At 58.7% G+C, this 27,196-nt stretch overlaps 2 protein-coding genes across 3 annotated transcripts; both read right to left on the bottom strand.

Annotated features, from left to right (window-relative positions):
• Positions 1 to 1,441: 1,441 nt before the first annotated feature.
• PEAK3 (PEAK family member 3) lies at positions 1,442 to 6,342 on the bottom strand. Of its 2 annotated transcripts, none has more exons than XM_032466052.1 (5): positions 6,252 to 6,342; positions 5,809 to 5,891; positions 4,817 to 5,355; positions 1,965 to 2,797; positions 1,442 to 1,801 (listed from the first exon to the last, which is right to left on the bottom strand). In XM_032466052.1, exons 2-4 carry the CDS (start codon positions 5,888 to 5,890, stop codon positions 2,006 to 2,008), a joined length of 1,413 nt encoding a protein of 470 aa, XP_032321943.1. In that variant the 5' UTR covers position 5,891; positions 6,252 to 6,342; the 3' UTR covers positions 1,442 to 1,801; positions 1,965 to 2,005. The 2 variants fall into 2 exon arrangements, with proteins under 2 accessions (XP_032321943.1, XP_032321944.1); XM_032466053.1 differs by having other exon boundaries at positions 5,809 to 5,894; positions 6,252 to 6,297.
• Positions 6,343 to 11,526: 5,184 nt separating this feature from the next.
• On the bottom strand, positions 11,527 to 27,142 carry LINGO3 (leucine rich repeat and Ig domain containing 3). Its single transcript, XM_032466044.1, has 2 exons — positions 27,036 to 27,142; positions 11,527 to 14,458 (listed from the first exon to the last, which is right to left on the bottom strand). The coding sequence occupies exon 2, from the start codon at positions 14,410 to 14,412 to the stop codon at positions 12,634 to 12,636; it is 1,779 nt and encodes a 592-aa protein (XP_032321935.1). The 5' UTR covers positions 14,413 to 14,458; positions 27,036 to 27,142; the 3' UTR covers positions 11,527 to 12,633.
• Positions 27,143 to 27,196: the final 54 nt, after the last annotated feature.

Below are 27,196 nucleotides of genomic sequence, written 5' to 3'. Positions count from 1 at the left end.
GGAAGGGAGGCCTCCAATGGCCTGGAGTGGGGCGGGTTATGCAAGTGTCCTGACCTGAGTAACTGCTCCTACAGAGGGGGAAGTGGGGACGGGGTGGGGAAACCAAGGTCCTGGTCAGCTCTGGCCATCTGGCTTTAGAATCGTGTGGGCAGCTTGGCCCTGGGGCTCCACTCTGGCTGCCTTCTTACCTCACCTTACCACCAACTCCAGGGCAGAGAGGCAGCTCTGGGTGGCAGCCGTTCCACCTCTCATGTTGAGCCTGCTGCTCCCTTTTACCAGTGCCCTTCCCTGGGGAGGCCCCAGTGGGAAGCTGGCCAGTTCCAGCTCCCTTCGATGGCCTCCTTCCAGCCTGAAGATGTTTACTGGGCCCTGGGACAGGGCAGGGACTGGCTGGGACTTTCCAGCGAGGAGGCGGTGGCTGTGGCTGTGGGCGCCCTGCCTTTAGGCCTTGTACGATGTCGTGCTGGGGCAGGGCACTGCTAGCAGGTGTCCGGGGTAGAGCAGAGGTGAGGAACACTGGTTTCTGCATTGGGGGCGATTAGGTGAGGTGGGGTGAAGGTGGGAGAGCCACAGGGCTGCAGCGCCGCCTGCTGGCTGCGTCTCGGGGCGTCGCGGGAGATGGTCAAATTGGCAAAGAGGGCCTCTTACAGAAGACAAAAGGGCTTGGGGAAATACTACCTGAGTGATGGAGTCGGTGTTCAAAGGTCTGGAGAGACAGCTGGACACACCTAGTCCATGTGGGCAGGGCAAGGGCAGAGAACCGGCACCAGATTGTGCAGGGGAATGGATAGGAGTCTGGAGCAGAGGGGCGGGCGTTTCCAGCAGAAGGCACCTCAGGATGGGCAGTGTGGCAGGAGAAACTGGCCAGAGGGTGTGCAGCGCCTGCAGAGGAGCCCCACTGGATTCTGGAAGTACCAAGGAGCCACGGGAGATGTCTGAGCAGGAGAGGGACCTGGTCACAACTAGGGGTTAGAAAGTTTCTCCCAGGATCACCATGGCAGGGTTGGGAGCAAGAGGCAGGACTGGAGACCCTGGCAAGGGCGGTGGGATCCCTCAGGGCTCCTGTGTCTGTTTTCCAGAGGTGTCAACTGAGACCTCATTCTTTCCCTCAGGTTCCTGATGAGTCTTGTGTACCGGTTTGTTTATTCCATCGTTGCATGCTATGAATTAAATACCTACTGTGTGTTAAGCTTGGCCTCTGCCCTTGGGGAACTCACAGGCTGGTGGATGAGGTGAGCATGTGACAGGTAAAGAGGTGAATAAATACTTCAGGTGGTGACAAATGCTCTGAGGGGATGCAAGGTGAGGAGCTACAGAGGACCCAGGAGGGGCAACTTAACTTGCTTATAACAGGTGAGATCCGGGCAGTCTGGCAGAGGAAACAGCCCAGGCAAAGACTTGGTGGCTGGACAGTTTAGTGTCAGAGTCACATCGAGGAGGCTACAGTGGGTGGAGGTAGTTGGGGGTGGGGCACGGGAACGGTAGGAACGTTAGCACAGGTGAGCTCAAGACGCCACTGGGGTGGGCTATGCTGAGGGGTGCTGGCTGTCTCCAGTTCCAGGGAGCCTCCTCCTCCTGGAGGCCCCAAGCAGTTCTTGAGAAGGAACATTCACACTTGCCATCCTCAGCACAAGGGGAGCTCCGGGGCCAGGAATGCCTCTCATGCTGGCTTTGGGAGGAGTCCACACGCTCCAGGAGACGGTGACCATCAGAGCCCAGTACCAGAAGGGCATCCTGGCTCCTGCTGGAAGGCATGGAGGCAGTTCCACACGCAGGACATTAACTGGCAGGGGTTCCACACCTGGAAGGGGCAGGCAGCTGTGGCATCAGAAAGCCTCGGGCAGCACTGGCCATCAGTCCAGCCCTGGGGAGGAGGCACCTGCATTTTTGGGGAGGGCTTGGGCCTACGTTCCCAGCGGCATTCTCCGCTGGGCTGCTGGCGCCTCCTGGAAGGGGGCACGCACCTTGTCGTGGAGACGCTGGCCACCAGCCCCAGGTGCGTCGCTCACGGGAGGGGCCGGTCCCACAGCAGCTCCAGGGCGAGCTCCACTGAGGCTTCAGTGGCCTCGGCCAGGTACCCACAGCACAGCCAGTCCTCCAGGCCGGGCACCTCCCCGCCGGCGGCCTGCTCGGCCAGGTGCAGGACCAGCAGCGCGCGGTGCGCCCGCAGCCAAGGCCCCAGCGGTGCTCCACGGCGGCGCAGCGCCGGCCCGGGCCCCCAGAGCAGTGTCTGCAGTGCGCCGCGTGTCTGGGCGGCGGAGGGCCGCCAGTGGGCCAGCTGGGCCGCCAGGCGCTCCAGGTCTGCGGCCAAGGGGGTGGCCGAGGGCGCGACGGGGCCAAGCAGCTCTCGGAGCAGGCGGCCCAGCTGCTGTGCGTGGGCACCCAGGGGGCCCGGGGACCGCGGGCGGACGCGGCCGAAGTCCGCCAGCAGCAGGCGCGGGGGCCCGGTGGCAGTACAGCCCCGCGGCACCACCAGCAGCAGGTTCTCAGGACGCAGCTCGGCCAGGGCCGCACCCCGGGCCTCCAGGTGTGCCAGGGCCGCACTCAGCTGCAGCAGCAGCAGGGCCACGGCCCGTGTGAACTCCGCAGGGGGCTGCACGCCCGCTCCCGCCAGCCACTGGGCCACTGTGAGCTCCGGCACCTCCGCCGCCAGCGCCACGGGCTGATCCCAGGGCATCTCAGGCAGTGCGCCCCTGGGCACCAGACCGCACAGTCCCTGCAGGTTGAAGTGTGGGGCCAGCGAGGCCTGCAGCTCCAGGCCCCACGGGTGGGGCTCCTCGGCTCCTGGCCTGGGCACCTGCAGGGCAGAGGGGCCTTCAGGGCCTGACCCCCGAGCCCTCCCAAGCCAGCATAGCCCACCCAGCGGCTCCACCAGGCCTGAAGCCTGCCCCCAGCCTGCCCCCAGCATCGCCGCATCCCCCCAGAAGCAGGGGATTCATGTTAATTCAGATGTTAGTTGCCAGCATGATTTTAAAGAAGACTAAGCAGGGAGGATGGTGTTTAGGGGTCAGACTTCCCACTGCCAGAGGGGCTGGCGCTTGCCACTTGGTAAAGATGGAAATGCCAACCGAGGTACCAGAGCTACGCTGTCCAGCAGAAAGACAACTCAGGCCACGATGTAATTCCAGTTTTCCAGTAGCCACGTTTTAAAAAGTGGAAAGAAGCAAGTGAGAGTAACTTCCTTCCTTTTGTAAAGAATATTTACTTGTTTGTTTTGCTCTTTAGATTCCACGTATAACTGAAAACTTAACAGGGTTTGTCTTTCTTTGACCTATTTCACTGAGCATAACACCCTCCAGGCCCACCCACGTTGCTGCAAATGGCCAAGTTGCTTTCTTTCCTGTGGCTGAGTGGCATTGTCCGCAAATTCCACGTCCCCTGTTGGCGAGCGCTTAGGCTGCTTCCGCGTCGTGGCTGCTGCAGGGACTGCTGTTGTAAACGCTGGGCTGCGTGCCTATTTTCTAACTCGTGTTTTCATTTTTTTCCTGGGTGTATACCCAGGGGTGGGATTGCTGGATCCTATGGTAGTTCTATTTTTGGTTTTTTTGGAAACTTCTATACTGCTTTCTGCCATGGTTGCACCAATTTACATTCCCACCAACAGTGTGCAAAGGCTCTCTTTTCTCTACATCCTCGCCAACATTTGTTAGTTTGTGCTCTTTTTGGTGACAGCCATTCTGACAGGTGTGAGGTGATAATCTCATTGTGGTTTTGACTTGCATTTCCCTGATGATTAATGATGTTGAGCATCTTTTCATGTGCCTGTTGGCCATCTGTGTGTCTTCTTTGGGAAAATGTTCAGATCCTCTGCCTGTTTTTAAATCAGGTTGTTTGTTTGATACTGGGTTGTATGAGCTTGAAAGTAACTTTCATAATCTATTCAATCCAGTATATCCAAAATGTTCTCATTCAGCAGGTCCTGAATGAAGAAAGTATTAGTGAGATGTTTTCCACTGTTGTTATTACTGATACTAAGTCTTAAAGACCCAGTGTGTATTTGGCATTCAGAGCACATCTTAGTCAGGAACGGCCCCATTTCAAGTGCTCAGCAGTCACATATGGCCAGCAGCTGAAGTACTGGACAGGAAAGCTCTTTCTAGAAAGTAGGAGAGCATTAGCTTTGGGGATTACAGAGTCACCTTGGGGCAGGAGTTAAAAGTTACAGGTGCTGAGGTGGGGCTCTGCGTGTGGGTATTTTAAAAATAAACTCAGCAGGGGCCTCTGAGATGGAGCCAGTGTCAAGCTGTCAACTGAAGAACTCACTGCTGGCAACAGCCTACTCCCTCCACACTCCGGTCTGTGAAATGGGCCCATAAGAAAACCTTCTGCCCAGCCCATGAGGTCCCTCCAAAATGTTAATGCACCTGACGTTTGGTGGTCTGGCTTATTTGACAAGAATCATTCTTTTTTCTTAGTGGTGCATAAAACAGGAGCATCTTCTTGTGACAAAACGCGGCAATGCTTGCATGAGGATTAGCTGAATGAGTGTCTTTAAGTCCTTAAAGGTGCTCAGTACATTTTGGCGGTTGTTAATATCAGGCAACTGAGGCTTTCTAGCACCAGAATTCACTGGGGAATGAATTTAGATGCAAACTCCTGGGTCCCTGAGAGGCCTGGGGAAGATTTTAACCAGATCCCCAGGTGATTCGAATGTAGGTGGCTGCACATTTTAGAACCGGTTCCAAGGGCTGACAGTGTTACTTCATAGGTTAGTTGCAAAATAGGCAATTAGGCCCAAGCGAAAAGTGCCCTGGGTTATGCCTTGGACGGGAAATTGGGGCCGCCTCCCAGGAGGCGGGGCGATGGCGGGGCTCACCTTGGCAGCCAGGAGATGCCACGCCTCCTCGTCCACCCGCACCAGGCGGTAGTAGAGGGCGTCCCCGCTCTCCAAGCAGGGCGAGCGGTCCAGGAGGCGGAAGCCGTGGCCGGGGCGGCAGGGGCCCGGGCGGCCCCCCAGGAGCCGGGCCTGGAGCCGGACGTGCATGGCGCGAAGGCTCTCCAGCTGCCGGGCCTCCAGCGCTGCGTGCACGGCCTCTGGGCGGTGTAGGTCGTGGAAGGAGAGGCCCAGCTCAGGGTCCAGCGAGCAGAAGGGCAGTTCTTCAGGGGGACAGGCTGGCCCCGCCCTGTCGTCGCCTGCCTGGCTCTTGTCCACACTGTGGGATCCCAGGAGGGGCTTCTGAGTCTCCCCTGCTTGAGTGGGGCTGGGTCTGGGGGCCTTGTGGGTGGGCAGCGACTGGGCCCTGGTCAGGGTCTTCTTGGGCAGGGGTGGGGGCAGGGGCTGCGGGTCAGTCGAGAGGGCCTCAAATGTTCGGGGGCGGCAGGCCTTGGAGGGCAGCAGGTGGGCACGGACCTCACCTATAGGGGGAGGGAGTGGGGGAGGGGCGTGAGGACTCTCGGAATGGGGGGTCCTGGGCACATCATCTCTGAGATGGAAAGGACATCAAACCCCAACCCCCAGCTACCCTGTGCCCTTTGGGGTAGGGGTGCCATCTGATTTACAGATGAGGAAACAAAGGCTCAGAGGAGCGACCAGTCAGTGGCAGAGAAGCCTCCGGTCCAGCACAGGCGACTCCCACCTCCTGTGTGGCTCTGGGCAGGTGACAGAACCTCTCTGAACTCTAGTTTCCTCATTTTTACATGCTGGTCATCCAGTTTTTTTTTTTTTCTAAGAGTTTTATTAAAGATAGTTTAAAAGCTGCTATAGTTGAATTAAAAGGTCATGGGGCAGAGTGTTCCCTAGATGGTAATGAGAAACAGCCTTTCAGCTCTGACCACCCTTCCCACCCAGGACCCCTCCCCAGCGCTCACCAAGGTTGCCATACGTGGGCTGAGTCTGCCAGGTGGGGGCGTTGGGCCCAGGGGTCTCGGTGGGTGGCTCCGAGCTGCTCATGCTGCTGGGGGAAGGTCGGAGTTGGGGGCACGTGTGGGTGGGGCCTAGACTTGACCCTGCTGTGTGGCCCCGGGAGGGTTGCTTGACCTCTCTGGGTGAGTATCACCCACTGACCTTTTAGTGGGAAAGACCCTGTACTTTTGTGACATGGACAGAATGTCCAGCTATGAGGGCAAGACCTTGGGGGGAACAGCTGGGGGATCCTGCGCTTGGACCTTGTCCCCAGAGTTCAGCCCCCTCAAGCCGTTGCCAACAGCGCCTGGCTCGCAGTCCTGCCCCACCCGGATTCTAGGTCAGCCCAACCTCGAGAAGCAGTGCTTCCACCCACACCCTGCCTCAGCCCCCTCCAGGAGTGCCTTACCTTCAGACCTGAGCGACCTCCGGGCAGGGGGGCCTTGGGGACAAACTCCCAATAGCTGCAGGCCCTGGCCTCCTGGACCGTCTGACTGGTGGCTGGCAGTGAACCGGAAACGCCCAGGCAACTGTTAGACCGCAGACCTGGGGGAGGAGGGGTAGCGGGGCAGGGGGTTCCGCACTACTTCCCCATGTCCGCTTCCCTGTTCCAGGGCTGGAAGCAGGGTAGGGGGAGATGGGGAAGACGGGCTGAGGTCCCAATGGTGACAAGAGGTGGGCAGCAGAGGGGAGCCTGAGAGATTGAGGAAAGGGAGACATTTTAGACCTCCCACCTTTGGGGTGGGCAGGGAACCCCAGAAATGACTGTTTGGGGAGAAACTCAACCAGGTGACCCTTTCCTCTGTGGCTTTCATTACCTTCACAGCCCGACCCACTGAGAAGCCCCCAGTGTGCCCTCTACCCCATCTCCTGCCCCTCCCAGGACCCTTGCACTGGGAGCGATCTGATCCCCACACTCTGGGCAGGTTCTTCCTTTTGAGCTCCAGCTCTGCTCTGACATGCTGTGCTGTGTCACACTGGGCAAATCGCCACCCTCTCTGTTCCAGCAATTAAAGAAAAGTGGCTCCTGCTTTCTGCCTCCCGACAGCCAAACTAGCTGGATTTGTCTTTAAAAATTTAATTGACTCACTTCCCTCCCCCAACCACCTTAATGCATTTATTTAGAAAAAGACATTTGGGTTTTTTTGGGGGGAAGGGTGGGTAATTAGGTTTGTTTGTTTATTTAAATGGAGGTACTGGGGACTGAACCCAGGACCTCGGGCATGCTAGGCATGCACTCTACCACTGAGCAGCACTGCCCCCAGGAAAGACATTTGATAGAGATTTCCATACATAGAAAATCAAGAATGCTGAACATCCAGGGAAAACCAGACAGGGTGAAATTCTCACTTAAGCACAGGCCTGTCAAAGCAGTTTGGGGGCCTGAGGCTTGCCCTGCTGGCCTGGAGGCATGAGAGGTGTCTCCGCTGCAAACCCAGCCTCTCCCCCTTGTAATGAAAGAACCAAGAAATCGCTGCAGATGCAAAGATACAAAGACGTGTTTGCTTTGTAGTTTGAGCGTCTTTCACGCTCGAGTTCTCCCCTTGCCCCGTCTCATTTCCCTTAGGGGCAGTGAGCCCAGAGAGGGCAGCAGTCCACACAGGTCACACAGCAGGTCCAGGCTGGACCATGGGCCATTGCTGGGTGCCCCTGGGTTTAGGGAAGGAGATGAACCCATCTCATGGGGTCCTCCAAGCAGGTCTCCTGCCACACCTTGGGCAACACAGACTGCTGACCTCCTGAGGCATCTCCCAGTTGAGGGGCTATAATTTGATCTGATACTTTAATTCTTCCAGCACACAGCTTTTATCATTCGCAGAACGTACACACTCTGTCCTTAATCCATGGGGCAGTCTATGATTTTGACAAATTTCAAAATCGTGCAATGGGAGGATGGTGGGCTTGAGGAAGATTCTGCAAATTATACAAGACAGGGATTCCACAAACCCTGGGCTGTTCCAGGTGGAACAGAAGGGGCTGGAGGTGCTGAGGAAGTGTCCTCCTCACCGCTTAGTCCCCTACTGGCCATGAGATCTTATTCTCCCCTTTGTGAGACCCTGCGGGGTCACCTTGCTGGGCTGTGGCTCTCATCTTGGATTAATTAGGGTGAAGCAAGCAAGGCACTTGTCGCACCAAATTTAAGATGATGCCAAAAAACAAAACAAAACAACAAAAGCCACCCTTAAGTGATCAAGATAAATAAAATTTTAATGTATCAAGATAAATAACATTTCAATGTAACATTAAAAAAAATCTTGTTTGCAAACTATGGCCCATGGGCTGACTGGCTGTTTTTGTAAATAAAGTTTTATTGGAACCCGGGCCAGGATTAGGGTGTGGAGAGTGAGGTAGGGTCGTGCCAGGGCAGGCATCTGTCTTTATTTAAAAGGTTGATATTTTGTCCACCGTGGGGTGTGAATCAATTTGGTTTGTAGAATATTGCTCTTGGTGATGGAGTGCGGGGCTCCCCCTCAGATTTTGTGCCCCAGGTCAGTGCCTCGCTCGCCTCACCCTGGGGCAGAGGCTCCAGACTGGGACAAGCGGTGACATCCCAAGGACTTCTTCACCCAGGACGGGCAGGGCTGGGGGCAGCTGGTGCCTGGGGATCCCCTGCCTGCCTCAAGACGGCCCCCCTTGGAGTGGTCAGAGTAGGGGCCCTTTGTGAGGGAGGAGAGCGATTGCTTAGCACCCCTATGTGCCCAGCACCCCACTGAGCCCCAATGGACAGTCCTCCCCGAGGCCCAGAAATGGGCCTGCTTGCCTCAGCTAACCCTAAAAAGTGGCCCCTGTGTGTGTCACCCCCAGATCGGCCCTGTCCTACTACCCTGCCCCAGGGCCAGGCCCTCTGTCGACCTGAAAGCTGTTCTTTCATTCAAGAAGCGTTTGGAGCACTGCGGGAGCTGGGGCCAGGCTCTCTGCATTGCCCTCATGGCCCGCACTGCCTGGAGCGGTGCTCCGGGTGCCAGAGGCTCACAGATGTCAGACTTGGCATCTCTAAGAAAAATTCCTTAGTTTTTTTGGCACGTAGAATTCTAGTCCCCAAAGATGTCCTTGTCCAGAACCTGGGAATATGTCATGCAGCATGGCGGGGGCGCTCAGGTGCTGATTAGATGAGGACGGGGGGGACCCTGGGTTCCTGGGGGGCCCTGTGTCCTCACAGGGTCCTCATCAGAGGGAGGCGGGAGGTCAGAGTCAAAGAGAGACGGGAGGTGCTGCGCTGCTGGCGGTGAGGATGGAGGGGGGGCCGTGAGCCAGGGGTGCGGCGCCTCTAGAAGCTGGAAGCCTGGAGCCTCTGGGAGGAACCAGCCACCGGTTCCTTTTAGACTTCTGACGTCCGGGAGTGCTGAGTAACAAACTCCCGTTGTTGTAAGTGGCAAAGTTTTGTTAGAGCAGCCATAGGAAGCTCATGCAGTTAGTCCTCTGCATAAAAGAGGACCATAATTCTCCAGTTTATAGATGAGCACATGGCGCAGAGAGGGGCAGCGACTTCCCCTGGGCCACACAGCACTGGGGCCACAGACACCCCTCTGAGGAGCCCCGCCTTGGGTTCCTGGCCACCAATGGGACGGGTCCCCCTTCAGCTGCCCTTGGCTGTCCAAAGAAGGAAGACCCCCTCAGCTGCATCCCAAGAATAAGACAGGATTCAGGAATCCTGGATCTTGTACCTAGTCTGAACCAGGGATGCAGGCAGCCCCTGTGGATGAGGAAACCACGGCCCGTGAGGCAATCTTCCTCCTCCCTCTGCTGCAGGAAGAATAGGGGAAATGAAGCCTCTCAGGAGGGTGCCACAGCCCAGCACCCCCAACCTCCGTTTCTTTGAAATCAGGTGCCGAGAGGTTGCCCCGCAGCCCCTGAAATGTCTTGATCCTGCTTCTGTTTCTGGCGGCTCTGACTCCAGCCACCTCCCTGCAAAAATAGCACAAGCCTCCAGGGACCAGTAGGGTTTGAGCCCCGACTCTGGGCTCTGTACTCTGCTTTCCCCATCCATCGGGAGTGGGTGGGAGAGACCCCACAGCCCTAGGGGAGGAAGCTGCCAGCACTAGGGGCACAGCAAGGAGGGTGTGGGTCTGCAGCTCATTTCTCCTTTCCTCCCTGCTGCCAGCTCTGCCACTGGTCCCAGCTTAGGGCAAGAGTTTCCCTGACAGCCCAGCTCCACTGGTCCCTCTCAGCACTCCGCCTCTCCCCAGCTGGGGACTCTGGGCAGCCTTTGACCTTCTCTTTGCCTGTCTGTAAAATGGGATCATAACAGGACCCAGCTCACAGGGTCATCATCACTGTGGAAGGAGTCAATACAGGCAGTACAGGGAACAGCACTGGGAACAGCATGGGCACTCCTGAAGTGTGACCTCTAATGTTATCACATGGGTCATTCTCTGCAAACGCCCCGCGATTCACGGCTTGCTTTGGGGCTGGAGCTGGGCAGCTCCCCCAGGGACCACAGCATCCGTACTTCCTGTCCCAACTCTTCCCATGAGAGTTAAAAAAAAAAACAAAACCCTGAAGTTTGTTATTAAATTGGTTTCATTTTTATTGGATTCCAACCAAATACAGCAGGGTGGAGGTGGGGGGAGATGGGGTTCTTGGTTCATGTTGGGACAGGGGCCAGTGGAGGGGACTGGAAGGTCCCAATATGCTGACGTTCTGTAAGTCCTAACACTGCCGAGAACATATCCCCTCCTTTCTTGATGATGCTAAAGGCACTTGGATGTCATTTTGAGGGGCCCTCAGGGTTGTCATGGTAACCAAGGTCAGGAGGATGCTAAGGGAAAAAAAATAGCCCATTCTGTTCGACTCAGGTGGAATATGGCTGGACACCCCCTTCTGCCATCACTTGCTGCCATGAATGGGGCTGGGGCAGAGTGCACATCATGGGGCAGGACCATGGACCTCCCACCTCCCAATGTTTCCAGCCCGGGGAGAATGGCCAGTGGAACTTCCAAGTCCTGTCTGAAGCTTTTGCTCAACAAAACCTTCAGAGGTGACAGCTTTCTCTGTGGCTCATCTCAGAAAGACCTTGAGGGATCCAGAATCCAAGTCAGTCATCGAGCTTGTCCTTGGGTCTGGCCTCTCTGTATGTAGCAATAGGTTTGGCCCTCAGACCCAACCAGCCATGGTCCAGGTGGTCCTCAGTTGCCAACCAAGATTACACAGCTGGGTGGGAACAGAGCTGGCTTTGAGCCTTTCTACAAGGTCCTTGAGCACACCGTCTAACCTCCTGGCTGGCAGCCAAGCTCCTTTCTAGCCGAGGTCTGGCCACAACATGTCCTGTGCTCCTTCCCCCTCAGTGATGCCCTATGTTGTCTGGCCGAGGTAGAGAATGGGTTGGCGGGGCAAGGACCAGGCTGGGATAGGCAGGGTCGTGGATGGTCCCTGTCTGGGGTCTGAATACGTCTGCAAAACTTCAGCTCCTGCTTGCATGCCCACAGTGACGGGAACTCACTATCTGCAGAGCAACAGGGCAGTGACCCTGGGGAATCTCCTCTTTCACCTGAGCTATAGTCTGCCTGCGACCCCCTACCCTTTAGCCCTAGATCTGCCCCAAGCTTGCAGAGGCCAAGGTCCCTCTGTCACTTCTCCCAACAACCCAGGTCCAGGTCTCCCTGTAGCTTGAACCCTGTCATGGCCTTGCTGCCCATCGCTGGCCCTGCAGTGCATGCAACAGGGACCCTGAGAACCTTCCACACTCCAGTCTCCTTCCCGAAGTGGGCAATGGGCCTAGGGTCTGGGTGGGGTGGGACCCCACTCAGGCTTGTCTGAGGCTGGCAAAGGGGTGGTGCAGACTCAGGATTGAAGGTCACCCCACTGGTCTGCTGGAGAGGGACGCCCCGGAAGCCATGTTCCTGGGCCAGGGGCCAGGATGGCTGGACCTCCCGTGTGCTGAGGATGCGGGAAGCAAGTGGCAGCTCTGAGGAGCGGTGGGAGGAGCTGGGGAGATGGCTTCTCCTAGTGGGCGACCCGCCTGCTGGGCCAGTGGGTCCTGCTGGGAGGGAGTCTGAGTGCGGGTGCATGGGCCAGGGGGCAGGGACCACCCTGCGTTCTGGGTGCCCTCAGGGTGAGCCTGACCTGCTCAGGGAGACCTCAGCCTAGACCCTGAGATCTGCCCTGAGATGATCAGCTGAGGTGTGTCCCGGGTGTGGGCTGAGTGTCTCCCAGGTATGAGCTGCCTGTCCCAGGTGGGTGCTGTGCTCTCCGAGAGCCCTGCCTGCCATGTGAGCTCTGGAGCTCGGGGCGCGTAACTAGTGTCAGCTGGGTGTGAGGTGTGTGTGTTCTGCTCTGGAGCTGTGGGTCTGGTTGGGTGTCTCAGGTGTGAATGACTGTGTGCTGTGCTGTGGAGAGTGGGGTGTCCAGGGATGAACAGTGGGGGCTTTCACGTCCCCTGGCCTGGGGGCTGGGTGGCCCTCTGTGGGGTCCTGGGTGTACACCATCTCCTCCAGGTGTGAGCTGTGTATGTGGTGAGGATCCAGGGTCTCTGAGCCCCCTCCCCTCCCCTGCCTAGCTCAGCGACCACACCAGGGGCAGGAAGACAGGGTGAAACCCTAAGAAAACTCTTGAGAAACTCTGCAAAAATGCTTCCTGATGAAAAAACAGTCCTGTGGTCGGGTCTCTACAAAAAAGGGGAAGTTCTGCCAAGAGCCGGCTTGCGGCCGCCCCCTGCGGGAAATGCATAGGTGGTCGTGGTCGTCAGACGCGCCAGCAACGGGCTGGCGTGGACGTGGACCTGGACGGAGTCGGAGACGCAGCTTCCAGCCCAGGTCCAGCGGCAAGGGCTGCAGGAGGTCGGCCCGGGCCGCTCAGATCATCTTCATGTTGAATTTGCGGGCGCCTCCCTGGCCTGCAGCCGCCGCGGGCCCGTCCACCTTGCGGAAAGAGTACTCCACGGAGAAGTTGTTCTTGTGCTGCCCGCGGCCGCGGCTCCACACGAAGAGCAGCAGGAAGCAGAAGAGGACGACGCCCAGGAAGGTGATGCAGCCCATGGCGGTGGACACCAGGATGGTGGTGAGGTCCAGCGGGAAGCGCGCGGCCGCCTCCGTGTCGTTGCGGCCCTCGCCCGGGGTCCGGTTGGCGGCCGGCTCCGGCTGCACGCTCAGCGTGGCGAAGTAGGTGTCGTTGCCGCCCGCGTTGCTGGCCACACACGTATAGGTGCCGCTGTCCTGCGGCCGCGCGTCCCGGATCTGCAGCGTGCCACCCGGCAGCACGCGCGCCCGGCCGGCGCTGGCGGCGGTGACCGCGTGGTGCCGGGGCGTCACCCAGGCCACGGTGGGCGCCGGCTCGCCCTCGGCGCGGCACTGGAAGCGCACGTCGTCGCCCGCGGCCGCCGTGACGTGCTGCAGCCGCCGCTCGCGGATCTTGGGCTTGCGGCACACGAAGTACTCGAAGAGCACTGAGTCCGGCAGGTTGCGCAGAGCGTCGCCGCGGACCTCCGCTGGGGTGGCGCAGGCCGGCAGGCGGCCGTCGAAGTTAAGGGTCTTGCGGCGCTGCACGATCCAGAGCAGGCGACAGTCACAGGCCAGCGGGTTCCCGTCCACGCGCAGCGTCTCCAGGGTGTTGACCGAGTGGAAGGTGCTCTCTTCCAGCGTGGACAGCAGGTTGTTGGAGAGGTTGAGCAGGCGGATCTGCCGCAGCCCCAGGAAGGCCTGCGGCTCCACCACCGCCAGAAGGGCCCCGGCCAGGTGCAGCTCGCGCAGGCGCACCAGGTCGCGGAAGGACCCACGCGGCACCGTGCTGATGGGGTTGTGCGACAGGTTGAGGCAGGTGAGGTGGGCCTGGTGGCGCAGAGCGGCGGCCGGCACGGCGGTGATGTTGGTGTGGGTGACGGACAGCGAAGTCAGGTTGAGACCCCGCAGGCTGCCGGCGGCCACCTCCTCCAGCAGCGGCCAGTTGTCAATCTCCAGGTGCAGCAGGCCCGGGAGCCGCTGGAAGTTCTGGTCCTCCAGGGCGGCGATGGCCAGGTGCCGCAGCCGCAGGGCGCCCAGGCCCCGCAGGTGGCCCAGCGACTCGCCCGAGAGCGCCGTCAGGTTGCAGCGCTCCAGGGTCAACTCCTCGAGCGCTAGCAGCCCGGCGAAGGCCCGGCGCGAGATGAACACCAGGTCGTTGTCTCCCACCTCCAGCCGGCGGAGGCTGCGCAGGTCCTGGAAGGCGTAGTCCAGGAGGATGACCAGCTTGTTCTCGCTCAGGTCCAGCAGCGTGAGGTTGTCCAGGCGCGTGAAGACCCCGGGCGGGATGAGCTTGAGCAGGTTGCCGCGGAGGCGCAGCACGCGCAGGCGCGGCAGGTTGGCGAAGGCGCCTGGCTCCACGTGCGCGATCACGTTCTCGCTCAGGTCCAGCTCCTCCAGCAGCGGCAGGGCGGCCAGGTCGCCCGGGTTCAGGCAGCGGATGCGGTTGCGGCTGAGCTCCAGCAGGCGCGTCTCGGCCGGGATGCCGTCAGGCACGGCGGTCAGCCGGCGCCGCGGACAGGCCACCGCGCGCGCCTGCGCTGTGCACTCGCAGCGGGCTGGGCAGCCCCCGGCGGGGGGCGGGGCCGCGGGCAGGAGCAGGAGCTGCAGGCTCAGGACGCACAGCCAGCAGGTCATGGTGCGGAGCCTGGGCCTAAGGCCACGCCAGCATCCTCGTGGGCACCTGAAGGCGGGGGCAGCGTTAGCACCCGCATCCCGCCACCCCGCCCCGCCCTAATAGTGCACCCAAGAAGGATTTATCCAACGTAGGGCCCGCCATCCCACTCCTGGCTGTCTATCCAAGAGGACCGAGCACACACATCCACACAGAAACTCACATTGCAGTGCTCAAAGGAGCATGAGCCACAGTAATCAAAAAGTGGAAACAACCCGTGTCCATCAGCTGAAGACTGGATACACAGATATGGTCCTTCCGCACACTGGAATACTACTCGGCCATGAAAAGGAGAGAAGCCCTGACACTTGCTGCCACGTGGACAGACCCTGAGAGCACGATGCTCAGTGAGAGAAGCAGACACAGAAGGACACACAGCGTGTGAGTCCATGGATGTGAGACGTCCGGAACAGGCCAGTCCCCAGACACAGGGAGGGGGTTCCTGGCTGCCTGGAGGAGAGGGAAGGGGAGTGACAGCTAACAGGGTTCTTTTTGGGGTGATGGAATAGTCTGACATTAGTGGTGATGGTTGCACAACCTTGTAAATACACTAAAAGCCACTGAATTGTGCACTTCAAAAGGGTGAATTTGGGGGTAGAGAGTTAGATTTTGGGGCTTGGTGGTAGAGGGTGCACCAGATCCTGGATTCAATCCCCAGTGTCTCTGTTAAGGGGGAAAAATATAGTATATATGTAAATGCATAAAAATATATATGTTTATATATATACATATATAAAATTATATATTTTATATATACATATATATGGGTGAATTTTATGTTATGTGAATTTTATCTCAAAAAGAAAATTACAGGGGGGTTGAGCCAAAATAGTGGAGTAGAGAGACTCACAGCTCCCCCTCTCCCATAAGTGCACCAAGAATTTTATCTACAAACCCACTGAATCGCACAGAACAGCTACTGAACTCTGGCAGGGTCTCTCACTTCTAAACACAGGAAGGTTCTCACAAAATCCGATAACCAACGTGTTTATACTGTACAGCACGGGGAACTATATTCAATATCTTGTGGTAAGCTATGGTGAAAAAGAAAATGAAATGAACGTATGTATGTTCACATATGACTGAAGCCTTGTGCTGTACACCGGAAACTGACACAGCATTGTAAATGGACTGTACTTCAATAAAAATACATAAAAAAGACAATTACAAAAAGAAGCACTTACTGAGCTGGAGAATAACCACACAAATATCATGTAAAGATTTTTGATATCCAAACCCTCCCATTTGTAGAGTGCCTGCTGTACGCCAGGCCCTGCACACACAGAAGTGCAGGCAGAGGGCCAGCCTGCTCTCCTAGGGTCACATCCATTGAGGGGGCACAGGTGGGCTGAATGTTGCTCCTCCCCGGAGGCCTTGCCGGGCCCACCACCCATCTTCTCCTCCCTCTGTTACCCTGTTTGTCTGCATGGTCCAACCACGGGAGACTGCAGTGCATCTAAAACGCTCTTCACGCTGTCTGTCTCCTGCTGCTGGTTTGGAAACTCTCCAAGGCCTTTACCTTTGTCACCCTGACTTCAGAGCCTAGGTCTGGGCCTGAGAGATGGCACTTGCTGGATGAACATCTGTGCATCCCATAAAAATAGGCGGCAATAATTGAGGACGCACCGTGAGAGACTGTGCGGGGCTGGAGTGTGGACGGATGGTCAAGGTGACTGGGGTCGGCAGAGGGGATGACTTCAGACCAGGACAGGTGACATTTAAGCTGACACCCTGCACTGGGTTGAACTGTCTTCCCTCCAAAAGATAAATTCAAGTCCTAATCCCAGTATCTGGGAAAGGGGCCTCCTTTGGAAATAGGGTCTTTGCAGATGAGGTTACATTGGATTAGGGTGGCCCTAAATCCAATGACTGATGTCCTGGTAACAAGAGGGGAGTTTAGACTCACGCACAGATACACACAGAGGGAATAAGGCCATGTGAAGGCAGAGGCAGAGGTTGGAGCTATGCATTAAGAAGCCAAGGATTGCCGGGGCCCCAGAAACGGGGAGAGGCAGGAAGGACCCTCCCTTGGAGCCTTCAGCGGGAAGCATGGCCCTGAGATACCTTGATTCCAGGCTTCTGGCCTCCAGAACCAGGAGAAGATAAATTTCTGTTGTTTTTAAGCCACTCAGCTTGTGGTATTTTGTATTTGGCCCCAGGAAGCTAACACAGACCCAAAAGATGACCAGGAGAGGATCATAGATGTCAGGGAAAGAGGGTTCCAGACTGGAGGAACATCAGTGCAAAGGCCCTGAGGCAGGAGCAGCTGGCAAGGCTGGGAGGGGAGTGCATGGGGGTGGGGAGAGGGTGATGCATGGGAGGGGCCACGGAGGTTGGATGGTGTGGCTGGGGAGGAACAGATGCCAACGCACCTGGGCCTTTGCACCTGCGCCTTCGGAGCTGCTCTGTCTCTCCTGGAAGCCAGCTGGGCCCCCGTCCCCCATCCCCACACTCTGCTGCAGCCCAGATCTGGGGCCAGGGTGGGTGGGGTTGGGGAGGAAACCGCCAGATGGCCGCTGGAGGGAGCTGCTCCATTGGCTGGGTAGCTATTTTCAGCATCTTAGCAGCTGAAGCGCCCCCAGGCATCCCCTGACTCCCCTTGGCCCAAGCCTGCTGCCTGTTCCCTCACTGTTCCCACAGGCCTGGCTGGGCAGCGACCCAGCCTGTAGTCCTCATTGGCTGAATGCCCTTGAGGCCGGCTCCCACCTTCCTGGGCCCCTTTGGGAATTTTAGGTGAGAACTAACACACACAGCTCTGAGTAACTCTTTGCTCAACGCGAGAGGGAAATTATTCGTAAGTGGAGGTTGTACTTTGTAGATGGCATCCAGTTAAGATGAGGTCACGCTGGAGACGGGTGGGCCCTGATCCAATGACTGGCGTCCTTATAAAAGGGGAACTATGGATGCAGACACGCAGGGAGGACGGCCATGTGACGGAGGCAGAGTTTGGAGCGGTGCAGCTATGAGCCAGGGAACACCAAAGGTGCCAGTAACCAGCAGCCTCTGGAAGCAGCAAGAAAAGATCGCCCCCTCCAGTCTCTGGAGGGAGCACAGCCCTGCTGACACCTTGGCTTCGGGAGTCTGGCCTCCGGAACAGAGGGAATGAATTTGTCTGGTTTTAAGCCACCCTTTTTGTGGTATTTCTTCACGGCAGCTGCAGGATGTATCTGCAAGACCAAATGAGCATCCATGTATCCGTGAGAAAAACTCACACGTGGGAGCAGAGCGGCGTGAACAAGTGTTGCTGGAACAGCAAGAAAACTGAACTAACCTAGAAACTCATCAAGAGGGGATCAGTTGAATAAACTGTGGTCCATGCCTGCCTCAGAACACAGGGAGACATGTATGCACCAATGAAGAAAGGCAGTGGGGATGTAGTCATACGGGGGTGCTGTTCCAGAACTAACCTAAGTGCCCATCAGTGGGGGATTGGTTACATAAACTGGTCCATGCCTGCTGTGGGGTCGAAGAGACTCACTCATACTCAGCAGAGGGAGAAAGCTGAGGTCCATGTACATGGAGGAAAAATGAACTAACCTAAGTGCCCATCAACAGGGGTTCCAAGAAGCCACAGTCCACGGTTATTGTGGAACTGGGGAGATTCGAAGGTGCCCGCGAGGAAAGATGGCTGACTGTAGCCACGTGAGAGGTCAGTTGTTGGGGGCAGTCAAGGCTGCCAAACAAGCACAGGCAGCATAATCCTATTCACGGCAAAATAAAATGAAGCATGGAGCTGAATTCCAGATTTCAGGGGGCACATGAGCACAGGTGCAGGTGTCCCTGAACCGCCTGGGAATTCACACGCCTCGCGGAACAGCGCTGTGAGCAGCGGGAGAGGGCTGAGAGTGCTGGTCACACCACGAGGGAACTGGGGCACCCCGGGTCTCCAGGGGGGTCACGGGTCTCGGCTCCCTGCCCCAGGCTGGGGGACCTAGTGGGGAGACAGAGGGAGCAGGTCAGAGCCATCTGGTTGTGTCTTCTCCTAGCAGCTGGCCTTAATCTCAACCTAGGCACTGCAATGAACATAATCCTTCCCTGAGGCCAACTCCCTTCTGAGGCTGTTTTTCTAGGTCATTCTCTCCACATTGTTGCCTTGGACAGCACGTGGAGAGGCTGTGTCCCAGGAGGGGCCAGGGAGCTAGGACTGATGGTCCCCTGTTCCGCTGCCCATATCATGCCTCGAGCAACTTCCTACCCTCAGCCAGCTCTGAGGCCACTCCCAGGTCCCTGTCTCAGCCTGTGCCACTCCCTGTGGTCAAGGGGTAACTGCCCCTCACCCAGGGATGGGGGATGGCTCCTCAGCAACCTGCTTTGGAGGAGCCAGCCCCACCCTGAGCAGCTCTGCCCCAGGAAGGAAACAGCTGGGACTGTTCAGCCCCCAATGGACTCCTTATGGGGGCGAGCTGCCCAATTTGTTCTTTCTGCAGGAGAGAATTTCCCACTGCCTCCCCTCCTCCCTCTCTCCCCCTCACTCACTCTGTTCCAGCCACACAGGCCTCCTGGCTCTTCTTCCAACAAACCAGGCCTGGTCCTGCCCCAGGACCTTTGCACAGGCTGTGCAATATCCAGACCACTGCTGCTGCATGGCTCTCTCCCTGACTTTACTTGGGTCTCACCCCCAATGTCACTTCCTCTCTGCACTAAAGTCCCCCACCCTCATCTCTCTGAAATGCCATTTAACCCTCTTTCAAAGCTGGTATCTCTTCCTAGACTAGAAACACCATGATCAGAATGGCAAACATGCTACAGCCCCTGCTCTGGGCCAGCCCTGAGCTAAGGACAACCTCATGGAGGGGCTCCCATTGTCACCCCCATTTTACAGAGGGGAACACTGAGGCTCAAAGCAACTTCAGTCACCTGCTCAGTTTCACACAGCACATCAGAGGTGGGAGGGGACAGTCTCAGGTGAAGTTGGGGGGTCCTTAACCCGTAACACTAGTTAATCCATCCTTTTTTTTAAGGGTGAGGAGAAGGTCCTGGCAGGTCATCCAGCTAGGATTTAAAACACGGTCTGTTTCTGCTGGGCCTGTTTTTATCGTTGCCTGCGGAGATCCTGTAACGCTGGTTTCCCCTCACTGGTTGATATCCGTCAGTCAGTCAACAAACATCTACCGTGCTGGGCATTTTCCAGGTGCTGAGGACACAGAGCACATGAGACAAAGAGGTCAGTCTTCCTGAAGCTGACAAATACCAAAGGAGGTAAATACAGACGCTCCCTCCTTGGGCAGACAAGTTAAGTGAAGGAAAATAAATCCAGGGAGAGCGCAGTGGGGAGGTGTTGAGGGGGCTGCAATGATCTCATTTGCTGAGCAAGGGACAAAGACTTGGGGAGGGAGGAAAGGAGCCTGGCTGGCGGGGGCGGCGGGGCCACAGCCCAGGGGAGGGCGCTGCAGAGAGAGGAAGGTGGGCTTCTTACAAACTTTACATTTTTTTTTTAAGTTGGAAAGAATTTTTTAAAAATTGTCACAGAAGGTGGCTAAAAGCAACATCAGAAGGGAAGTACTCAAGGGACGGGAGGTCGGATGGCCAGGGCACAGCTGCTGTGATACAGCCGCAGAAGGGTTGGCGCAGGCCTCAGTTCTGACACGCTGTGTGACCTCCGATGAAAACCATGCCCTCTCTGGCCCTCGTCTGTCAAAGGGAGCGAGACCTGGGGCGTCCTAGGAGATCTTGCGCTATAATTGCTCCCGGGATGAGAAGACTGCTGGCCCTTGGTGCCCAGCGGGGCCGCTCCTCTGCCCGCGTGGCCCTGTCATCTCCCCTGCGGGGGCGGGGAGACTCGCAGCTGGGCTGGCGCGTCTGACGCCTCCTCCTCGGGTTCTGGCCCCAGTGCTGCACTGGTTCTTGGCGAGGGAGCTGTGGGGACTTCACTCTGCCTCCTGGAGCCCATTCACTTGCTCTCCTGGACGCTGGCCATGCTAGGAAGCAGGAAACTAGCAGGAGGGTGGTCTTGGTGGAGGGCTGGGGTGTCCTGAGCCGAGATGAGAGGCCCAGGTGCCCCTCCATCCCTGCCACTCTCAGACGATGGAGTGCTGGGCGCCCTGAGCAAGTAAGTCACCCTTTCTGGGCTTGTTTCCTTGCCCAGAGGCCGGGGCGTTGCAGTGGGGTCAGAAGACCAGGACCCTGGGTCTCGATTAGGGTGGGGGTCTGGACTCTGGTCCTGCCCCTGCAGCTCCGTTTTTAGGGCGTCGGGTCCATTTCCTGAAAGGCAGCCGCGTGGAAGGGTGATGTTGGTTCTACGCCTTTACCGTCCCTTCCCTCCTCCTTGCGGCTGTGGCCTTGGGGGAGGTGACACCCACAGGTCCATCAAGGTCCCCACTCGCCCTCCAGACCGTCCCCGCCTCCCCAGGGACCTGCCACCCGCCTGGAGCCTCGCCCTCGTCTGCCAGGACTAAATGGGGAAGGGGGACATCTGTTCGCTGATGGCTCCTGATCCTGTTTCTCTCCCGAGCTCCAGCCCTGGGGACCCAGCCGCATCCCTGCCGTCTCCAGGAAGCCCTGCAGTGTCCCAACCTCATCCCCTGCCGCCGGGGGCCGTCCCTGCCCCACCCCCCACCCCCCACCCCTGCCAGTGGCTCCGGCTCACCCCCCAGCCAGTCTGTCACCAGGAGCTGTCACTCCACCTCCAAATGTATCCCAGACCCACCTCACTCCCCGTCTCCTGCCCCCAGCAGGCTCCCACCAACCACTCCAAACCCCTCTCCTGCCAGCATAGGTCCCAGCTCACACCCTGGCAGTCCACACAGCTCTGCCTCCTTCTGGCCTCAGTGTTCCCACCTGCAGGATGGGACTGGGGTTGGATGAGGGTCCCTTGGCACCGCTGACGTTTGGGGCTAGATCACTCTCTGTGGGGGGCCATCCTGGGCACTGTGGGGTGTGGAAGCAGCCTCCTCGGCCCCCCACTTGATGCCAGAGGCACCCCTAGTCGTGTGACAACCACAGACGTCCCAGGACATTGCCCAGTGTCCCCTGGAGGGCAGGATTGCCGGAAAGAGAAATCTTGCAGAGGATGCTGAGGCACACAGCAGGCATCCAGCTGATGCCCCAGGAGGAAACAGGCTGATTATCAGCCTGTGTTACAGATGGGAAAGCAGATGGCCCAGAGAGGGCAAGTGGTTTGCCTGGGGCCACCCGGCAGGTAAGAAGGACATGTAAGACTCAAACCCAGGGCTCCATACCCTGGTCTCCCAGGGCTCTCCCAGAGTCGGGGCGTGGGGAGCCCATCCCCCACCAGCTCTGCAGACCTGGGAGCCTGCCTGGAGCCAGCTGGGCAGGACTGGGGGGCCCCAGAGCTGTCCTTGCAGAGTGGGGCTCCCTTCTCCCACACCACAGAAGCTTCGGGGTCAGCGAGCACGTGGCTCGTGGACGAGGCTGGAGGAGGCCCGGGGACCAGCCTGGCCCTTCTGGGGCTGCAGGTGGCAGAACAACTCTTTGCTACGTGGGCTGAGCGCTGCCCATGCCGAGCCTGGGGCGGACTGGACCCCCTGACACCCGGACCCCTGCAGAGCCAGGCCCTCCTCCACCCCCATTTTCCAGGAGCCACGGGGCTGGTGGCCGAGAGTCTTCCCATCTCTTCTCCTCAGTGAGGGGCAAATCCCACGGAAGCAGGGCTGTCCTTGCCTTGGTCCATTCCCCACGGACACAGCCTCACTACTGTGCTCGACAAGCGGTGGCCATGAGAGCTTCGCAGGGGGCAGCCAAGGTCACTGTGGGCGGGAGGCAGGGCCCGGCCCACGTGCAGACGGCCCGCTCCGTGGCCACACCCGGGCCTCCATCTCCCCCTCTAAACCCCGGTGGGCCAGGCCCTGGGCGGGTGCTGGGGACACAGCGGCCCCCAGCCTTCCCAGGCATAGGTTTTCCCATTTCAAGTGTCCAAGTGCTTATTTAGTACTTTCACAGATATGTGCAACCATCACCTGTGTCTAATTCCAGAACATTCCATCACCCCTAGAAGAAGCTCATCCCCATGAGCAGTCACCTCTCCCCCTCCCAGCCCCTGACAGCCAGGAGCCCCCTCCCTGTGTCTGGGGACTGGCCTGTTCTGGACGCCTCACGTCCGCGGACTCACACGCCAGGTGTCCTTCTGTGTCTGCTTCTCTCCCTGAGCGTCGTGTTCAGTGGCGGGCAAGCAGCTAAGACACGCAAACACATTCGCGAAGTAGATGGTTTGGGAAGAGCAGGGGTCTGTTATGGTCTGATGCTTTTTCTGGCGTGGCTGGGAGGGCCTGTCTGCAGGAGCGGGCCAGCCGGAATTCCGGGAAACAGAGTTCTGAGTGCAGGGACGCGCCGGGGCAAAGGCCCTGGGGTGGGGAGAAGTTGGTGCTTGGAGGACAGAAAGAGGGGATGCTGGAGGCTCAGGGTGCATCTGAGTTTAGGGCTGGGAGTTGGGGTTGGCAAGCGCGGAACCACGCGGGGCGTTGAATCCACAGTGAGGTGTCTGGACTTGATTCTGAGAGCGACACGGAGCCACAGGGGGTTCTGAGCACAAGTGTGACGTGTCTGGGTTGGAGTTTGAAGGTGCGTCCGGTTCTGTGTGGTCTGACCCTGTCACCCTACATCACCTGAGCCTGGAAAGTCTCGTCTCCTGCCTGGGCAGCGCTGCTGCGAGGGCGGGGACCACGCTTGTCCTCTCCCCAGCCCCCAGCCAGCAACATGCAGAGCTGGGCGCTCCAAGGGCCCAAGAACATCCAGTAAATGCACAGAGGATCAGCGAACCTCCGGCACCGGGACAAGAACCCCCGGTCCCCATCGGAGCCTGCCCCGACCGCCTGGGAGAGACTTTTAATGCCCTGAGCCTCAGTTTTCTCTTGTGCGAAAGGGACGCACATGACTAACCACCACCTTCGCCGGCTGATGGCGGGGGTGGGGGGCACTTGAGAAGTCAGCAAGAAGGTACTTGATCAACCGGGATCTTTCCTGAAAACTCTCTGCTGGGTGTGGGCTGGGGTCAGGTGCCCTGAGGCGCAGGCCTTGTTCTGCTTTCAGCCAAGTCTTTCCCTCATTCATTCATTCATTCATTTATTCATTCATGCAACAAGCACTGAATGGGCACAGTCTGCGCACCAGGCTCTGTTCTAGTTCTTGAAGGAAACAGCTTTGAACAACACAGACAGGATCCCTGCCTTTCATCCAGGATGATACACACAAGAAAGGGTAAAACAGAGGCCATGTGTGGGCAGTGGAGGAAAATGACAGGGAAGGTGCGGTCTGCCGTCAGCAGAACGAAGGCCCCTCCAAAGATGCCCACTTCCTGGTCCTTGGAATCTGAGATGTTTCTTTATGTGGCAAAGCGGGGTGAAATTAAGGATACTGATCAGTTCACCCTGCGATGGGGGTGACCCTGGATTCCTGGGGGCCCCGTGCCATCACAGGGTCCTCATCAGAGGGAGGCGGGAGGTCAGAGTCAGAGAGAGACGGGGGATGCTGCGCTGCTGGCGGTGAGGATGGAGGGCGGGCCGCGAGCCAGGGATGCGGCGCCTCTCGAAGCTGGAAGAGGCAGGAGCCGATTCTCCCTGGAGCCTCCAGAGGGACCAGCCCTGCCCACACCTGGATTTTAGCCCTGAGAGGCCGAGTCAGACTCCTGACTCCAGGACCGTGAGAGGATCCATGTGTGTGGTTTGAAGCATTAGGTTTGTGGCTGCGGCCCAGGGACACTCATGCAGGGTCTTTGCAGTCTTGAAGAATGGTGGGTTGAGGCCTCCAAGGGGTTGTGTGCCTGCTCTGGGGGCTGGACAGGAGAAGGGGCCTAGCTCCCCGCAGGAGCAGCGTCAGCTGCAGTGCAGGGACCTACCTAGGGGAGGAGCCCAAAATCTGTCTGTCCAGGCAGGACCTGAGAAATGAGACCCACCCGCACTTGGCCCCAAGTAATCCTGGATTAATATGCCACGAAGCTTTTAACCTGAGACGGGCTGGGGCTGCCTGGGCCCCTCCCCTTGAGCAGAGCAATCCAGCCCTGTGGACACAGCCAGGTAGCTAGGTCCCTTGTTCCCTCCTGGCCAGGGCCCCATCTCCTCCCAACTCATCTATTCTGAGCAAGCTTTCCCCTCCTCAGGCCACAGTGGACATGTCCTCCCGTCCCCTCCCAGGCCAGGGGGTGCTGCACACACCCCTGGGCAAAGTGAGCCAGGTCCCCCCCCAGGCAGCTGGCCCCTCTGTCCTCAGGCCACCCCTCCCTCTTCCCCCAACCACAAGTGGGGCTGGAGGGAGCAGGGGGTGGGCTTCGGCAGGCCCTCGAAGTATCCCCCATTCAGGCTTCTGGACAGACTTGGGCAGCGGTGCCAGGCCCCATGCAGGGCCCGGCCCTCTGAGGCCTGCTTTCGGGGACACACTACCCACCTCTTCAGGATTCGTGTGGCCTGCGTCCTAGATCCAGGCCCTCCTGGGACTTTCATCCACGACAATTCATTAAGCCCTAATTAGCCTCCGTCTGCCGTTAGTCCCTGTTAACCCTTCGGGGGGCTGGGGGCCTCCTGACCCACTTTGCCTGCCAGCCTGTGCAGGGGGAGCTGTTGACTGTCCTCTGCAGCTGAGGCCTGCGATCTGGAACCACGTTTTGAACACCCGGTATATACCATGGCCATTCAGCTACTAGCCCAGCCCAGCCCTGAGGGTGGAAAGGATGAAGCCCTCAGAGAAAAGGAGACTGAGGGTCAGAGTGGTCTCCAGCTCACCTGACATCACTCAGCTTGAGAGTCAGTATCTGAACCTTTCCACTGAATCCCAGAACCCTACTGGAGGGCGGACAGAGGGCAGGATTGACACGTGGTGGTGGGCGGCACACCCAGGCCCACCTGGGACAAGCTTTGCTTTGAGAGTTCTCCCAGAGGCTCTCTGGCTCTCTACCTGGTGACTAGGTGGTGACTCAGGGGCGCCCAAGAATGACAGCATTGTGGGAAGAAAAATCAAGCTGCTGCCTCAGATCTGCTTTATATTCCCACTCAGCGAGGCACCTTTGGATCCCGGGCAAAACGTGGGGGTGGCTAGGAGCTGCCACCTCCATTCTACAGGTGAGCACACTGAGGCTGAGCGGGTGCAGTGGTGCTGCTGTGGTGATGGTAAGGGTGCTCGTGGGCGCCCCACATTAATGGAGCATCTATCTCACAGCAGCACCAGGCGGGGTGGGGGGCGCAAGGCACCTCAATTTATTGTAGCCCGTGTTGATGTCCATTTCCAGACTGGAGCTCAGAGAGGGGCTGTCCTCTGATGGAAGCCACCAGCTGGAACAGGGAACAGAGAAGCAGGCCCAGGAGGGCTTCTGAGCCCTTCTGAGTACCCCCTCTCACAGTTGGATGGCCCCTTCCTGTCACTCCACGTCATCCAGGTAGATTAGAGGAGCTGCACCTGCGGGAGAAGCCTGCAGGGTGGGCCCACGGGGAGCTCAGATCCTGTCTCAGATGGCCGGAGCGCCAGCTCAGAGGGCAATGGAGCCAGGCGGTGCACTCATAGCCCGATGACCCCGACCTCTCCCCGCCAGCCTGCACCTGTTTTCCACCAGCCTCATCCACAGAAACCCTGTGTCCTCCACCTCCAGGCACTCACACACCATACCCTTCCCAGCCTCCACACCTCCTCCAGGGAGCCCTCCTGGGTTGCTGTCCCTGAAAGCTCCCCCCTCCCATCAAGCCCCAGATGGTCCCTCTGTCTGCTGCCATGCTGCAGCAGACACCCCCCCTCCCCGCGCCCCCGCTAGAAGCAAGAGGTTCTCAACCATCTCTGGGCAAACATGGATTCACTGAGGACTGCTTGTTAAAAATGCAGGTTCCAGGTCACAAAACCCCAATAGTTCTGATTCCTCAGAACTGGGGGACTGGGGTGCCTGTGTCCTTAGTGCCTGGGGCACATGTTTAAGAAAACCACTTATAAGGCGGTCTCGAAAGTAAGGACCCTCACCCTATCCCTAACCCTGCACCCAGATCAAGGTACAAGGCGATGTCCCCTAGCCCCAACTTGTTGAATGGGGCTCAGTGGCCTCCCAAGCCAGGCCCCAGAGGCCCTGGGGGGGCGCCCAGGCCCAGGCTCGGGGACAGAGAGAAGCCCTCGCCCTGCCCTTGCTGCTTGGACAGAGGCCCACAGTGCAGGGGGCTCAGCCCTGCGCCCCCAAATCCCTCCCACCCAGCTGAGCTGTCCCCAGCCCCAGGGATGCAGCAGGTCCTGCTGTGAACCCCAAATGCTTTCTTTGCCTTCCTCAGCATCCCCTAGGCTAGACTAGACCCCTCTGGAGGGAAGGACAGGAAGGCGCAGGGCCAAAGCTGCCATCACGACGGCCCTCGACCCCCAGACCCAGCCAGTGCCCCTCCTTCCCCCTCTCCCGAGGGGGTTGCATTCCCCCAGGTGTCCTCACTGCCTCCAGAGAGACGCCTACCTGGCTCCCCACTCCTCGGCGCCCCAGGGGAGGGTCGGGGCGACCCCAGCATGGGGAGTGGCCCTCCGAAGTTTCCAGGGGGAGCTCTGGGGGCCTGGCGAGGAGCAGCAATGCGCCCGGGAGGGGTGCGCAGGGAGAGTGTCCCCCGGGCGAGGAGAGGGGGCGCGGGAGGGGGCTGCGGGGCGCAGGCGGAGCGGGGTCGCCCGGCCCGGCGCGGCCACTCACCTGGGCGGCTCCGCCGCGGACACGGCGCGGGCTGCGGAGGGGGGCCGCCCGGAGCCGACACGAGCCGCCGCCGCCTACCGGGTCCGCCGTGCGCGCCCCTGCCGGCGCGTGCCCGCCGCCGCCCTCCCCGGCGCGCGGGGCTGCGCTCGGCCGTGCGCGCG

Source organism: Camelus ferus, chromosome 22 (assembly GCF_009834535.1).
Source record: "Camelus ferus isolate YT-003-E chromosome 22, BCGSAC_Cfer_1.0, whole genome shotgun sequence".
NCBI lineage: Eukaryota > Metazoa > Chordata > Mammalia > Artiodactyla > Camelidae > Camelus > Camelus ferus.
Note: the sequence above shows the minus strand (reverse complement) of the source record. Positions and strands in the feature narration are given on the sequence as shown.